This window comes from Trachinotus anak, unplaced genomic scaffold (assembly GCF_046630095.1).
Source record: "Trachinotus anak isolate AG129_WGS33_773 ecotype Australia unplaced genomic scaffold, CSIRO_AGI_Tana_v1 ptg000031l, whole genome shotgun sequence".
Classification (NCBI taxonomy): Eukaryota; Metazoa; Chordata; class Actinopteri; order Carangiformes; family Carangidae; genus Trachinotus; species Trachinotus anak.
Genome location: NW_027273882.1, coordinates 5,033,833 through 5,050,316, shown reverse-complemented (window position 1 = coordinate 5,050,316; position 16,484 = coordinate 5,033,833). Strand labels below are relative to the sequence as shown.

The 16,484-nt window shown below is 42.4% G+C and overlaps 1 protein-coding gene across 1 annotated transcript; it reads left to right on the top strand.

Annotated features, from left to right (window-relative positions):
• Window positions 1–77: 77 nt before the first annotated feature.
• gpr176 (G protein-coupled receptor 176) lies at window positions 78–14,009 on the top strand. Its single transcript, XM_071467912.1, has 3 exons — window positions 78–915; window positions 9,952–10,204; window positions 11,950–14,009. Exons 1-3 carry the CDS (start codon window positions 687–689, stop codon window positions 13,184–13,186), a joined length of 1,719 nt encoding a protein of 572 aa, XP_071324013.1. The 5' UTR covers window positions 78–686; the 3' UTR covers window positions 13,187–14,009.
• Window positions 14,010–16,484: the final 2,475 nt, after the last annotated feature.

Here is a 16,484-nt window from a genome sequence, read left to right as displayed (position 1 = left end):
CTTGTCATTCATAAGATTCAGAGGAGTCCCTTGGTGCTGTCAGAAGAGGAGGGGCCCTCCTCTCCAGTCTTGCACCTCCCGCCCGCTCCCCACACCAGCCGGTCTACCAATAAACAGCCTCTGGTGGTGCGACTGGCGGCGGCAGCAGGAGTAACAGCCTGTCAGGCACAATATTTCCCCTGGACGACGGGAGGTGATGGGAGTGTGTTCTCGGTGCTGCAGGCTCCTTTCCCGGAACGGACGCGTCGCGGCGCGGTGTGGCTCTGGGTGCGCCGGGTGTCAGAGAGTAGCCCCGGCCGCCGCTCGCTGCGCACGGATTTCAGTGGCTCTGCCTGATTCCTGCCATGCAGCCTCACTGAGGGATGGTGGGGCACCCAGCCTAGGCTTTCATTTCATTTCCCTGTGCTTATTACGTGCGATTGTTGCACCATGTTTTTTGCTCATTTATCAGATCTGCATTTACTGCCGGAGCTGGGCGCACTGCCTACCTGTGTCCGTCTCACTGACATCTCCTCTGCACATAATCTGTGATCTGTAGACCCCCCCACCCCCCCCCCCACCCCCTTTTTTTTTTTTTTTTTGCAAGTCAACATCATCATCCTCATCCCAGATGCTTCTCCAGGGCTGGCTGCTGACATCCCGCCAGCCTTCTTAAAAAAACCGGGGGGATCGCGGGGTGAGCCGACATGGACAGTGGGAGCCGGGCTGCGACGGTCGGGGACGGTGCAGCCAATTTCACGGCAGCCCACCTCTGGCTGGGTCTCCTGAACGCGTCGAGCCCGCCGACCCGGTGGGACAGCAGCCCACCTGACGGGGGGGCCGAGCTGGGTGAGGAGCAGCGGCTCATCCGAGAGCAAGCCTACCGGGACTTCACCACCACCATTCAGGTTTTCATCCTCATAGGTTCGCTGCTCGGTAAGTCTGTGCGTACACACACACACGCACACACACACACACACACACGCAGGCCCAGAATAACACAGAATCCTGCAGCATATTTATATGAACCTGTATGAAAAGACTGTACATTGTTCTGGAACTGCTGAATCAAAACATTCACACTCTTCATGTCTCCATCGACCTCTCCTGTTTGTTCCCCAAATCTGGGTCAGGGGGATTTGTGAGGACATCCTTTGTGCCAGAATAATAATAAATAAAATAAAACATTCTGAGGAAATTTGCAGCAACAAACAAGTCCTCAAATCATCAACGCCTAAAAGACTTTGGGTGAATATAGGAAGCAGTATTGTGTCTTTATAATGGTCCTGGTTAATGCAACATGTGAAAAGATGCTCACTGCCTATTGGATTGTGCAGTTTTTAGGGTCATCTTTATGGATTTGCTTTCCTTACACAGAAAAGACACAACTCAGTACTATATTACATCTGCTAAAACATGGCAAAGGGAATCAGTTCTAGGAACAAAAGCATCTGACATTACACTAATAAACAGCAGTCTGCATTTTGCATCAGTTTTTCTGGCATTCTCCATTTAAACTAAACTGTAAACAACTAGTTGCTGTTAGTGTTACCATCATACAGTAGCATATTGTCAACAACACTGTGATCCATAATCATTTAAACTCAATGCCGAGGTGTCATGTCTCCAAATACTGTGTATGTCATCATGTCTCCAGGTTTACATGACGTGTGTGTGTGAGTATTTCTCAGGATGCTGCTTTGTTTTATGGGTGGGATCACTCCCTTTGACAATGCTCATGGTTTAAACTGTAAGTGGTTTATTGTGATATTGTAGAGAAGTTGAGACACGCACCAGTTCTTTGGTAATTTGAAGATGTTCCTGTCAGAAGCTGCAGCTGTCCACACAGATGCACTTTGCAGAAGCAATTAGACCTATGCTAGGGCGGTTTGAGACATTAGTGTACTGCACCAGTTCAGATCAAAACATACATATAAACTGTAGGTGAAAGACACACAGACTCTGTGACTCTACTTTCAAGTTACTCCTGCTGGTGCCAGAAGAAGCCGAGGCTGCTGCTGCTGCTGCTGATGATGATGATGATGATGATGATGATGATGATGATGAGTGAGGAAGAAGCCGTGTGAAGTGCGCACACAGTCCTGGCTTCGACATCCCCTCCATCATGTTGGCAGCAAGAAGCATAATCCTCCTGCCTAAAAATGAGCAACACATATGAATGTGTTGTCTGTCATAGATGTGGCTGTAACATCCCGACTCCTCACTGTACAAAACACAGGCTTGACTTTGTGGCGCTTGCACAAATCGTTCACCAAGATGAAACACGGTGAAGTTGACACCAAAACTGGCAAACAAAATGACTATTGCTCCGACTCAATATCACCTCCTGCTGACAAGAACATCTGCCTTTGAACAGCATGGCTCAAAATATCCATTTTTCTCTATATGTTCTATTTTCTTTTCAAATGACCCATTTATATGACTCCAGAAATGTAAAACAAAAAAGAAATCCAGCACATTACTCTTTAAAAAGGCTGCTATCTTGAAGGCAGAGGTTCCTATAATATGTAACTGGACCACTGGACAACGACAAGTGAAATGTAGTAAATGGAGTGTAAATAAACCATGTAAAAAAAAAATTTAAAAACACAGACATGATCCTCCAAAGCTGCCCTTTGCTAATAAAATAATTGCCTCAGGAGAATCAACTGAAAGCTGAGTGACTGAGTGAGTCAGTGAGTGATCTTTACATTTCCAATGACAAAGATTGCATGAACATTGGTTATTGATGAATACTGTCACTGTATCTATGTAAATAAAACATAAAATCAATCAAATATCTGAATAAATTTTAGGATCAATTATTATTTGAACAACCATTGCAAGGCTGATTTCACTCCACCCATACAGCAAAAAAAAAAAATGCAATTCATCAGGAGCCAACTCTCGACCTGACCACGAACACATAAATAACCCAGAGAATACAGCAGTGAATAATAAAACACATGATGGAATTTGAGGTTTAAATTTTCAAAAATGTGTGTCCTCAATTCTCAGGCCTCTCTTGAGGATATCAAAAAGTTTTTGATGCTCTGATAAAAGTAGGATAAATGATTTTTTTAAATACTCAGAGATCACTTGTTATTAAAGGGATGATTAGCGATGACATGCCGGTTCCATCATGTAGGCACGGTTGTTGTCCTGATGGGGGTGTGATTGAATCTCCAAAAGGAAATCTGTGTGAGTGGCTGAAAAATGCCAGCAATTATCTTGTGGAAATATCCACAGTCAGTGGGTGTGCTCAGGTGTCCAGACCTTTGACACGCCTTTGATAGATGCTTTCAGGGTTCACATGTGTTAAATGCCTCCACAGATTCAGTGCGACACCTGAAGCACGGGCATGAAGAAGTAGTTACAGGCTAGAAATGAATGCTTTGTGTGCGCAGAGGTGAAGAGAAGCTGTGACCTCATGTTTTTCAAACCACACATTCACATTAAAGGACTCTGTGTATGTGCTTGACGGTATTATTAGTATGTGTGCTTTGTATTGGTGTAAAAAGCATAAGGCTCTTTCAGATGTGGGAAGTCTTCATATTCTATTATCTTTCTTAGCTTGTTGCGGTTCTTCATTGAAGCGTTGTGATATTTGCACTGAGTGAAATATTCAAACTCATCACTCCGGTTTTTAATGGCTGCACCATTCAATGAAATCGAAACATTTTGGATATCGTTGCATCATTTTGTACAGTTTTCTCCAAAAATTCAGCCCAAGAGCCTATAGTTGGCAAATATGGAAAATTTTGGATCTTCACCAGCTTTTAAAATAAAGTTCTGTGGGCAGCATAAGCTTATACTGATGGTCAGTGAGCTTTAAGAAGTGAAGTCATCCATGTCCTTCTACATGAGACGCTCATATAGTTTGCTTTGAATTAACCTACACAGAATGTGTTTTGCCTTTCAGGTATAAAAACATGTCATTAATTGTGTCATTTGAATAATTAGATTCAATCAGATAGTTTTCTCTCTTTTCCTCTTCCTTCAGGTTAGGGCATAAAACAAAGGTTTACATATATCTATACTTCAAACTTTACCCAGAAACCTCCACAACAAAATATGAAACAATAAAAAAAAAAAAAAAAGTACTACAGATGGAGACAATGCACAGAAGTAGTGGACAGACAGATAAGCTGTTTGTTAAAGGTCCCATATTTTACACTTTTCTGGTGTTTTATTTAAAGTGTTGATATCTATAAGGAGATATATTTGTGGTTTTAAGTACTAAAAACCCTCTCAGTGTTTTAATCTCCTCTTTGTGACATCACAAAATTAAGGAAGTCCTGACGGCTCCTTTTATGGCACAATTGCTGAATACAGGCCATATTTCATAGTATTTATTTCATAGTATTTATACAGCACCTAGACCTGCTTTATAACCAAAAAGACATGGAGATCTCACTTCCTACAATATGGGACCTTTAAGATTGGTAATACTTACGGCACTTCACTCTCCTTAAACCACAAATTCTCCTTTTTTACCTTTGTGTTTGTGTACAGATAAAACGAATGAATTGCAGCAGGTTTATTAGTGAGCTTTAGAGGTGTTGACAGGGGGTGTTGACAGGAGGATTTGTGAACTTTGCAGAGAGCCAGGCTGTTTCCCCTGCCTCTCGTCTATATGCTAAGCTATAGTTGCTTCCATACTTTATGCACATACATGAGAGCGCTGTCGATCTTCTCGTCTAATTCTCTGAAAGAAAGCAAATACGCATATTTCTGAAAATGTTGAACTATTCTTCATAAGTTTATAACATTCCTCGTAATAAACAGGGACATTTATCCATTTTTTCTGATAAAGTACAGATCAAAGTTTGACACTAATCAGATTAATGTGCCACAGTGTGCGTGGCACGAATAATCAGGTCTGTGAGGAATTATGTGAACTATGTAGATATCTGGCTCTCTCTTCCTCTGCGGGTTACCATACATCAAGAGGTCTCTCATTCAAACTGAAATAATACAACACCACAGGGATGCAGCGAGGAAGGTGCTAAGTGTGTTAATGATGTTTCACACTCTGAATTTTAGCAGCACATGCTACTATGTTTGCATGTGCTGCATCACTGGTAACAGCAGCTCATTAACACCAGTCCAGAGAGGACACTTACTTCCATGTACATGAAGCCTGTTTTTTTTTAAGTATTACATTTTTTCATGGTGCTACCTATAGTGGAAAGAAGCAATCATGTTTAGTGTTTGCTCCCCATTGGCTCCCACGTGCACGGTTGCCAAGGTGTTCATCAAGTGCCCGGTGAGTATTTCAGGCACAAAAGGACAAAGTGGTTTTACAGGCAACGCAAGCTCTGACTATAAAAAAGGTCCCAATTTTGTCAGCACGCAACACTCACAAGGACACATCTTAATAATTAGTTACAGCTCTGTCTTTGTTTGTGAAAGCACCTAGTCTCTAAAACCTGCTGCACTAATAAACTTTCCTTTTTATAGATATTCTGAAAAGCTTTATTTCTTAATTATGTAATGTTTGTCTAGACTTAGTCTAGACTTTTACCACACTTGTGTGTAGGATTATCAGCCTTGATGCTTATGATAAAATGACTTTTTCATTAGTATCTGAGAGACATTAGCAAGCTCCCTTTTCCGTCCTGTGTATCTGTTTATGTGGGAAATTCTTTCAAATGTGTGTAACAGAGCGGATTTTTCTAAAATTAAATATTGTTTTTGAAACTGTGATCCCACATACGTCACTTGTATTGCCACCACTGGGAAGGTGTGACATTGCACCATCGCAGCTGTACTATAGTTAGACTCTCACAGCTCCTGTCAAATATCATCATCTTGCACCAGACTTATTACCTATAGTGATTTGTAAACACTGTCGAAACTATCAGTGATTCAGTCCTACTCTGATTTTGCCGTGTGTGAAATGATTGTATTTAGATGAAGACAGTTGTTTTCTCATCGTTATCCCCTGAAATATGTACAATTGTAGTTCTTTTTTTCCCTCTCCGGTCTTCTTCTCTTTCTCCCTCCTCGCTTTCTAATCCCCTTTCTCCTTCTTCTTTTTATTTTCTTGCTGCATATTTTCCCCTTCCCTCCCCTGCTTATTCACTAGCAGACTGTCCTCAGAGGACAAACAGCAGCTCTGGTTGTTTTGTTTGTTCAAATGTCAGAAACAGGTAACGTTAGCTCTTTAGCAATGGTGGAGCAGCAGGCTGGAGAGACAGGAACAGTGGCCGGTGGTTTGGTCCAACCTGAAATATCTCCAAAAAGTTTTGGTTGAATTGACATGAAATTTTATACAAACATTCCAAGTGACGCCTCCTAATGTTTTTTTTTTTTTTTTTTTTTTTTTTTTTTGGTGATCCCCTGACTTTCATTGAGCACCACCAACAGGTCAAAGCTTTCAACAACTACTGGACAGATTTAAATGTAGACATTCAGTGCAGAGCTGTCTCCAGTGGTGGAAAGAAACACCAATCTTAGTTCTTGTCTCCAGCACGTCTTTTCTTCCTTTGAAGTTAGCACGCTAACCAGCTAGCCCTGGCCTGTCTTGTCACTTTCCAATAGCGTCTCGCTGTAGCCCCCAATCAGCCCTGAAGACGTAGCGCTGCTCAGAGGGAGTATTATAACATCTTGTCTTGTAAACGCAACTATGGCCAAAGCTCTTGTCAAGTGAACATCACCACCATCCGCTCCCGACGAAAAACTGTTTGGCAGCAGAGAAAACTTACAACTATCTGCTTTAAAATGAATCAAAACTAAACAAGGTGGTGGTTTAAAAAAAAAAGCCATGTGAATTATTTCTGTAACAGTCAAAAGGGATTCTAGATTAAAAACATTAATATGAATATATTACTTTTCTTCTTCCTTTTATAGACTGAAAATGTGTTGGCTTGTCAATGCCTTAATCACCAGCCATGATAAACAGAAGTTACAATATTAATATAGCAGAGTCAGTACATGTTGGTATCTGAACACTTATTTTCTACAGAAGTCCTCTCTTATGTAACTCTGTGCTAGTTTCATTATCCAAAGTGAATCAGATTCACAGAAAGCAGAGGCTGAGCACACCTCGTCATTAATTACCTCTACACTAGAGTTTCCACGAAATACTATCTGAAATACTGTGTGGTGTTCTGTCACAGTGTGTTACCAAAATCCTGCACAGTAAGAGCCTGGCAGTGAAACACACCGTGTTCCCTTAAAAGCAGCTTCGCCCTGCTCCATCTAAAACCCCTCATTCCAGATCCCAATACCCTAATCCACGACAACTGATCGCTCTATCTACTCCTCTGCAGAGTTTCCTTCAGGACCGTTGCAGTTTGCTCTTGCACGCCGAATCACGAGGACTGATGTTTTCTCTCAGACTGACTGTGGCCTGTTTTTGAACATTTAGAGACACGAGAAACAAATATCCTCAGGAAAATAATAAAACAGCTTTCCTCACCAGAGAACATCTTGCTCCGTTTCTCACAATGAGAGCACAGCTAACACTCTGTGGGTAATTACATTTGGAGAGGCTGATATCACACATGTCTCTGTGTGACCTGACATCAGTCAGTGCTCTACAGGGAGTATAAAGTTCACCTTTTTAAACCTAATTAACAATCATTACTCTCATCACTCCTATTTATGGAGGGATTGAAACATGAAAATGCCACAGTTCTGCTGCTTGCTCTCCGGTGTGTGCTGTCTCACTCGGCTCTGGTTTAATTGATTTCTCCTCCCTGCAAAGAGCTCCTAATGATTTCAATCCTCAGTATCTTACAGTTTAGGCTAAAAATTACACTCACCAAGCACTTTATTAGGAACACCTGTACACCGGCTTATCTATGCTGTTATCCAACCAGCCAATCACATGGCAGCAGCCCAGTGTATAAAATCTTGTGGATACAGGTCAGGAGCTTCAGTTAATGTTCACATCAAACATCAGAATGAGGAAAAGATTTGATCTCAGGGACTTTGACCATGAGTATTTCTGAAACTGCTGCTCCCCTGGGATTTTCACTCACAATAGTCAGCCTGGTGCCAAGTGGTGGCCAGTGGTGACTGTGGTGAGCAGAAAAACATCTCGGAGTGCACAACATGTCAAACCTTCAGGTGGAGGGGCTGCAACAGTAGAAGACCACGTCAGGTTTCATTCCTGTCAGCTACCAACAGAAATCTGAGGCTGCAGTGAGCACAGACTCAACAAAACTGGACAGCTGAAGAGTGGGGAGAAAAAAACAGCCTGGTCTGATGAATCTGGTCAGAATTTGGCATCAGCAGCTTGAATCCATGGACCCGACCTGCCTTGTGTCAACAGTCCAGGCTGGTGCTGGTGGTGCAATGGAATGAGGATTATTTTCTTGGCCCCTTAATACTAATCAATCATTATTTGAATGTCACAACCTATCTGAGTATTGTTGCTGACCATGTGAATCCCTTTATGGCCACAGTTTACTTCTTCTATTGGCTACTTCCAGCTTGATAATGCTCATGTCATGAACATGGTGATGGATTCAGTGAACTTCAGTGGCCTCCCCAGTCACCAGATCTGAATCCAGTAGAACACCTATGGGATGTGGTCGAACAGGAGATTGGCAGCCTGAACGTGCAGCTGAGAAATGTGCAGAAATGAGGTGATGCAATCACATCAACATGGAGCTGAATCTCAACATCTTGTGAAATCAAGACTGAGACTGTTTTCAGAGCAAACTGAGGAATTACCCAGTATTACTGTTGTGTTCCTCATAAAGCGCTCGGTGAATGTATGTTCTTGAAACTGTAACAAATCTCTCAAAGCTACCATTTTAAACAGAGTAACTCTTATCTGTCATTTTAAAACATACTCACGTGCGATTTAGAGAAGCAGAGTGAAAGGTTTTCCTACGAAGAGCCACCTGAATGAACACTGTACCCTGCCATCAGGTCTTTGCAGGTTGCAGACGTACACGTTGTCCCTCATTTACAGTTTTCAGTTTTTTCACCAAACAATACTTGGGTATTTTAAAGGAGCAAATCTGTTCAAACTTACCACTTATCTGAAACCTGTTGCGTTTCCTGCTCTGATTAGCACAGTTCAAAATGTAAATGAGGTCTTTTTGCAGTGAGCAGAGAAAAATGAGTGTTTGCATCTGTGAATGATAATTTCCATGTGTGATTTTCCCCTGAATTTTTGTGTTTCAGTCACAAACTATTGCATTTGAATGTTAAGCCACACAGAGCGTGCGTTATCTTGGTTGTCTATGTGGCACAAAGAAATAGTTTTGGCCTTAAACATTTAATAACTAATAGTAAATTTGAGTTGATGGGTAAATTTAATATTGGTACATGGTGTAAAAAGAAGAGTTTGGCTCCAGTTTGTTATAACACTACATATTATATAATTAAATCATCTATCCATCTGTGCTAACTCACACAGATTAGACAGATGATCTGCCTTCTTTCATACCAATGGGCAATTTCAAGTCTCCAGGCAACCCAACTATTTTCATTCTGTTCTGTGGAAGGAAATTGGAGTGCCCAGGGGAAACCTAAACAAGCATGAGGAGAGGAGACAGAAAAATCTGGGGCTCAACCTCTATAAATATTTTAGTTGTTAAAGGATGTATTTACACAAGTAGTAGTAGTTGAGGCTGCAAAAAAACAGCATCAATATATCTGAAATTCAGATTTTTTTCCCTTTTAAGAGTTGAAAAAAACTAAAGGATCAACCACAAGTGTAATAATAATGATAAATATTAACACTTAAGGCAGCAGTTCCTCGTTCATGGAATGCCTCAAAATAATTCAAAGGCAAACAGTAGGGTAGCGGGTATACATGCCACCCCATTAAGCTATGAAATCTCTGTCCAATGAATAAAATACTTTATAGTTTATATTGCATGTCATGATAAAAACCTAAAATAGATAAAGGCGCAGCCAACTAGATTATTCTTTTAGAGTTTGGAAATCAGAAAAAAAAACTGTATATCTGATTTCATTCTAAATCTCTTCACCTTCCCCCCACAGGAAATGCCACGGTGCTGTGGTGCACCTGCTGCACAAATGTCTTTAAATCTGTGACCAATCGCTTCATCAAGAATCTGGCATGCTCGGGTATCTGCGCCGGCCTGGTGTGCGTTCCCTTCGACGTGGCGCTCGGAGCCAGCCCCCGCTGCTGCTGGTGGCTTCACGTTCTGCTGCTCTGCAAGGCCATCAAGTTCCTCCATAAACTCTTCTGCTCCGTGTCTGTGCTCAGTTTCAGCGCCATCGCACTCGACAGGTCAGTTCAGAAAACACTTAGGACACAAAATCCTTTTCAATTTACACACGTAGTTAAAGAAGACAGAAGTAATATGTTTTTTACCCACAGATAATTGCAGTTTTCACTTGAAATTAAAATCCGAGCATCTTACAGAACGGGCAAAAACTGAAAGAGCACTCTGCCCTTGAGTAGGATGAGTGATGTTTTGTTTTTTGCTCACTTTAGCTCTGCAGCCAGAACCACTGCCTTTGAAATATGTGTTTGAAAAAGGCTAGTGGGCACATCCCACTCACTTCACGGGATTTGGAAGTACCACTTGTAAGAAGTGGATGGTACCCTGATCAGTTTATCAATACATTGCCTGGCTGAGTCAGCTGAAGTAATCCTCTTCCTGAAAATGGTCACATGTAAGCACAAATATCTGGGCAGCACAAGTGGAGCAACAAGGACTGAAACAAGGACTAAACTCTGGAAGGTTGCTTGTGTGTTTTTCAGTCTCCATCTGCACCCTGTGGCGTGGATGAGAGGGGGTAAGGGGCTGCGATTGATGGAGCATGCATATGCCATGCTGAGAGGCCGTGTCCCAGACCTCCCTGCAGTGCTAAAAGCAGCAGCCAAAGGCAGCTGGAGGTAGCTGCTGCTTACCACATAAAGTCTCACACTTTTAGAAGTAATGCCGATCATGCCCTTATGTATCTGGAAGCAAGGTTTTGTATTTCCTACAAACTTTTTTAAGAGCACATAAGCCGCCTGATTCAGAATATTTAATTTCTAACATCAGCATGTAAGAAAATAACTCTTGTCTCAAGATATACCAGACAGCAGGTGCAGTATAACAGTGCAAATAAGCTCCTAGACTATTGTTCAGCCTCATTCTGCAAATTTCAAAAACCATGCAGCAGAGTATACGTATAGACTGTGTGGGTTTTTGTGGTGATTGCAGTCAGATGTTGTGTTCTTGCAGCTTCACCTTAGCTTTGCTTTCACTGCTACATCGCCTCTTAAGCAAATCATACAAACAGAATGCTCTCAAACTGATGAATTATTAATTCTCAAGGAGGGCAATGGAGGCTGTGGATATAGTGGCAGGCTGAGACTGCAGCACAGTTATGGGCTCCTATACGCACACACTCAACACTCGCATGTGCTGATGAAGAGACAACCCAGGGAAATAAGCAAGTCCTTTATGCAATTTGTTTTGCTTATGATTAAGGGACAATAATAGGGTGAGAGACAATCTACATACTAATATCTGCAATACAGCTATGAGGAGATCTAGTTATGCACACCCACATCATTCCTACTTCTGCATAAGGTAACATTAAACAGAAAAAGGGAGAAAAAATTCCTTTCATCCCCTTCCAATAAACTCCAATAAAGTTCAATATGCACACCTTTTCTTTGCCCTCTCGCTGCAGGACATCATGCTGCAGTCATTTTATTTCAAAAGCTCAATTCATTCAAATTAGTTGGCAGATGTATCTTTCATTTTGGTTTTCCCAACTGAAATATGTCCATTTTCCCCGTAAATAGCTGTTTAGGAAGCATTTATAGAACATTTTCATGCTTTACAGAAAAATACCTCACAAACCAGTGTGGACAGATGATTTGAATAATGTTTGAATGTTTGAAATGTTTGAATAATGAGTGGCTTAATTTGACATATATACTTGAAGCTCTACTTAAGTGAAAGTGTATTCTGACATGTCAAAATCTCTTAAATGCAAGTCTTCGTGCTGAAATAACTTCTCTTTTGTCTGCAGGTACTACTCTGTGCTGTACCCGTTAGAGAGGAAGATCTCAGACGCCAGATCCAGAGATCTGGTCATTTATATCTGGGTCCATGCTGTGGTGGCAAGCCTCCCCGTGTTTGCTGTGACCAACGTGACGGACGTGTATGTCACCTCATCCTGCTCCGATGACCACGCCCGCTCCCTGGGCCACATGGTGTATGTGCTGATCTACAACGTCACCACGGTGATCCTCCCTCTCGCCCTGGTCTTCCTCTTCATGCTGCTCATCCGCAGAGCGCTCAGTGCCAGCCAGAAGAAGAAGGTGATCATTGCGGCGCTGAGGACCCCACAGAACAGCATCTCCATCCCATATGTGTCCCAGCGAGAGGCCGAGCTACACGCCACTCTGCTGGCTGTGGTGCTGGCTTTCTCCGCCTGCAGTGCCCCCTACGGGGCCTTGGTGGTGTATCGCACCATTTTGGCAGACACCAAGGAGCTGCCCGTCTCGCTGTATCTCACAGCCCTCTGGCTCCCCAAGGTGTCTCTGCTCACCAACCCACTCCTGTTTCTGACTGTTAACCGCTCAGCGCGTCATAGCTGGCTGGACCTGCTGGCCAGGATTCACAGACGTTACAGCCGCCGCAACGTGGTCAGCACCGGGGGTCTGGCCTCTTTAGGAGCAGAGGGGGTGATCGGGGAGCCGGTGGGGCTGGAGACAGCCGGCCGCTCTGGGAGCCAACTTCTGGAGATGTTCAACATTGGACAGCAGCAGATCTTCAGACCCTCTGAGGAAGAGGAAGAAGAGGAGGATGTGGAGAATGAGATACCTTCTCAAGGATCAGGAGCCTGCTCTGGGCCAAAAGAGGGTCTCAAGGGTGGGTCAGGACTAGGGAGCCTTAGAGGGGAGGTGATCACCAAAAAAGACCCCCTGCAGGGCACAGGGGGAGGACTGGTCATTACCAAAGAGGGCCCGCCTGCAATCATAGCACCCCGGGCCTCTCCGGTCCACACATGTGCTTACGCCTCTTCATCACAGGTGGCGCCAGCAACGCCTACAGACGCCGAGGACTCTCCACAGTTTGGTTTTGGACCATTTGAGCTCCCGCCTCAGTGGTTACCTGAGACCAGGAACAGCAAGAAGAGGCTGCTGCCTCCACTGGGTAACACACCTGAGGAGCTGATCCAGACCAAACTGCCCAGGCCACGGCCTGAACGGAGAATCAGCAGAAACAATAAGGTCAGCACCATTCCCACTGTGGACCAGTGAGGTTTCCTGCTGGACTCTGATCTGCCACAGTGGAGACACCTCATTGCAGAGGGTTGACCAGGCCTCGGCAGGATATTGATGTGTCAAGCTGCTCAGTGAGACGCTTGGTTTATTTTGGTTAATTTAAACCTTTTGACTTTTCTCAGTTTTCTCAGACGCAGTCGTAGCCACTGTAGAAGTCCAAGTTTTCCACTTTACTCCACAAAAGCCGGACGCCTGAGGCACTGCATTTTCTTGTTGGACGAAAATCAATTTGATATCAAATATTTATATTGCTGTGAAAAATATGTCTGCTCAGTCCAGCGTCACTGCCACTTGGACCAATACCGTTCCATAGTTAAGGACTTCTACAATGACTACATGATTGAGAGGGCAGATACCTTTTTGAATCTCCCTTTGTTGACTAGAGCTGGCATCAGTGGTTAAATGAATACACTGTACAAATCCAATTATCCTGAGCGATGCACTGATACTGGAAGATATATTTCCATAGCAAATAATCATGAGAGGATATTGAACCTCCAAACAAAACATTTTGTAAAATGGTTATGCTGTGATTGCACTCTGTAAATGAACACACCTCAGTGTCCATGTTTGACAAGTTCTACTTCAATATTTGGGACTAACTCGCCCTTTGCTGGCTCTTTCTTTCTCAAGCCCCACTTTTGGAGTATTTGCATTTCTTCTAACGTGGTAGATGTTGTCGTCATTTGTATTTTAAATGTAAGTGGATTTGATAAGATGAAAAATGTGACATTTTAACTGTGTGCTTAAAGTTGTTTTCTGGAACCCAAAATGCAACAAATAGAAAAATGGAAGAATATTTCTGGTATGTTTTTATATAAAAAAAAAAAAAAGAGAGAAAGGAAAGAAAGTCATCCAGGTCAGGATCTTTTAGTCCCCCTTGATCAATTTTATTGATTTCTCCCATGTTTCCTGAAAATCAATTGCTTGTTCAATTTGTAAAATAAAGCAAAAAAGAGCAGAGATACAAACACACATTTTACATCACGAGAAGCTCTGTGAAATGATTTTCAGTTTCAAATTTCTCTGACTCGGACACTGTCACCGCTGACTCTGCCGTCTTTGTTCTGCATAATTCAATAGTAGCAGCCTCATCCTGAAGCTTTGGCTGAGGTAAACAGAGCTGGTCTGCACATCAAATATTTGTCAAGCTGTAACTCCCTTTGGGGCTACCCACAATCCCCTGTTATGTCCACAAAGAAACTGAATCTATGCCACATCCTACTCATGCTGTTATCAGGCGAAATTGTGCAGTCACGCCTGACTGGAAACAATATCCACTGCTGCTACTTAAAAGAGATGAATAACATGTTTATTCTTATACATCTACTCCAGGGATGATTGTATTAGACAGTTACTGCAGCATACACAGTCGCTGCTTTGGTGGATTTATAGCACAGAAGGAATATTGAGCCCAAATCCTGCTGGAAATTCAAAGCGTTACATGAAACAGGGACATCATTGATTTCTCCGGTGTGAGTGTTTAAGAATACACCGGCCTCGGCTCATATTTCCCGCCTGAATTGATTCAAAGCTTATTCATACAACACTCTCTTACTCCTGCAGCCATTAAGAGCTTGACAACAGAGAAACAGTGCAGCTGATATAACACAACACTGAGTTGAAGTTGGCTGGACTCTGCTGGAAAGAATTTAGCCACATTTGCATTACAATCTGATGACAGGTGTGTTGTTTGCTTGTGTTGCAGGTCACTGTGCATCAAATTTGGTCCACACAGTCCTGATGAAGCAGATTAGATGAGTTGTTGAACTCAAGAATAGCAACTAAGGATGTGATTTGATGCTCAAACTTTAACTTGTATTTAGTCATTGATGTATTATATTTGAAACCAGAGGAAGCTGTAATTTATTGGATTAACATAAGATGCGAGTGTTGAGCAAAGTCATTATTTAAGGTCTCTGTTCATTCTTGGCCTTGGAGCGGTTGAGACATCACCACAGGGTCCATTTAGTAGTTGCGGTGGTGCTTTTGATCAGATTACATGATCTTCATCTGTAGATAGAGTTTGCACAGTTGTCATGGAGTTGTAGATATTCAGTTTTTACTTCTTTATCTATTTTCTCTGTTCCCATGTTGGAAACAGAGGTTGAGAAAACAGTCTCACATCAAAGTCCATTTAGTACCTGTTCTGGAGCTTTTGATCATATCATGCTGTCTTCATCAGCATGTGTCCAGGGTCAAGACTGAACTTTGAACCTCAGCTTTTAAGCCAGAAAATGTCTGAGAGTTACTGTAAATTTGAACGTGCATCTACAATTTTATGTCAACTGGCCCAAACCCTGTCTGATGATGAAGACCATGTGATATGACTGAGAGCTCCAGGACAGCTACTTAATGGACCTTGTGATGATATTGTTTTCCCAAAGTCTATTATCATTAAATTTACTCAAATGCAAACACTGTCTTGCAGTTAACCAAAGACAGTGGTGACAGTTTGTAAATGTTTTCCACTTTTACTGCACTGTACATATAAAACACACCAGGTCTCTACAGAATCAATGCACATCTAATTAAACTCCAGTAGGTACCCTTTAGTCCAGTCCCAGCTGACATTTCAGAGAGAGCAATGGTTTTTGCTATATTTTCAAGGATCTTGTTGTTGTGACTGATGGGCTAGTGAATGTCTAGACATGTTAATAAGAGATCAGAGGCTTACTGCCTACGCACAAGTTCTAATGTATTCTATCAGCATCACAGCCACTGGGTTTGGGCTTCCAGCAGCATGCATAAAAGTCCCAATTCAGATTGTCAGAGTGCTTTCAGACCATCTTTTATCAGCTTGAAACTGGCTGTCCTCTTCTACTGTGTTTGTGGAAATAGCAGAAGAAATTGCTGATACAATATTTAAAATTTTAGCAAATTATAGCAGCTGCAGTCCAGTCAAGTAGAGTTTAATCTTCTTTGCAGTTTGTTTAAGAAGGAGCACATGAGGAGCTTTTGAGTAACAGAAGCAGGAGAACAAAGCTTCTGTTTGTCATCAGCTTTGGTTTAATTGTAATCTAAGCAGGAATTGCCGTCACTGGTGTCGTCACTGTTGTCCCCACCTCTGTCTCCGTTCTTCTCCCTCTTCATGGAAAGTCCACGATGGAAAATGGCATTGTATTGTGTAGTCCAAATCATGGGACACAATCAGGCCAATTATGTTGTCGAGGACTAAAACCAATCAGCTTGCTGTACACAACTGGAAAGAGATGGAAATTTACAGGAACATGCACAACTTGAACAACAGATGGGTTTCTGCTGTTTGATTTAA

Excerpts from the sequence above, each read along its gene's own strand:
- gpr176 (XM_071467912.1), top strand. The coding sequence starts at position 687 with ATGGACAGTGGGAGCCGGGCTGCGACGGTCGGGGACGGTGCAGCCAAT. Across the intron at positions 916-9,951 it reads CCTCATAGGTTCGCTGCTCG|GAAATGCCACGGTGCTGTGG; the intron begins GTAAGTCTGTGC and ends TTCCCCCCACAG. Across the intron at positions 10,205-11,949 it reads AGCGCCATCGCACTCGACAG|GTACTACTCTGTGCTGTACC; the intron begins GTCAGTTCAGAA and ends TTTTGTCTGCAG.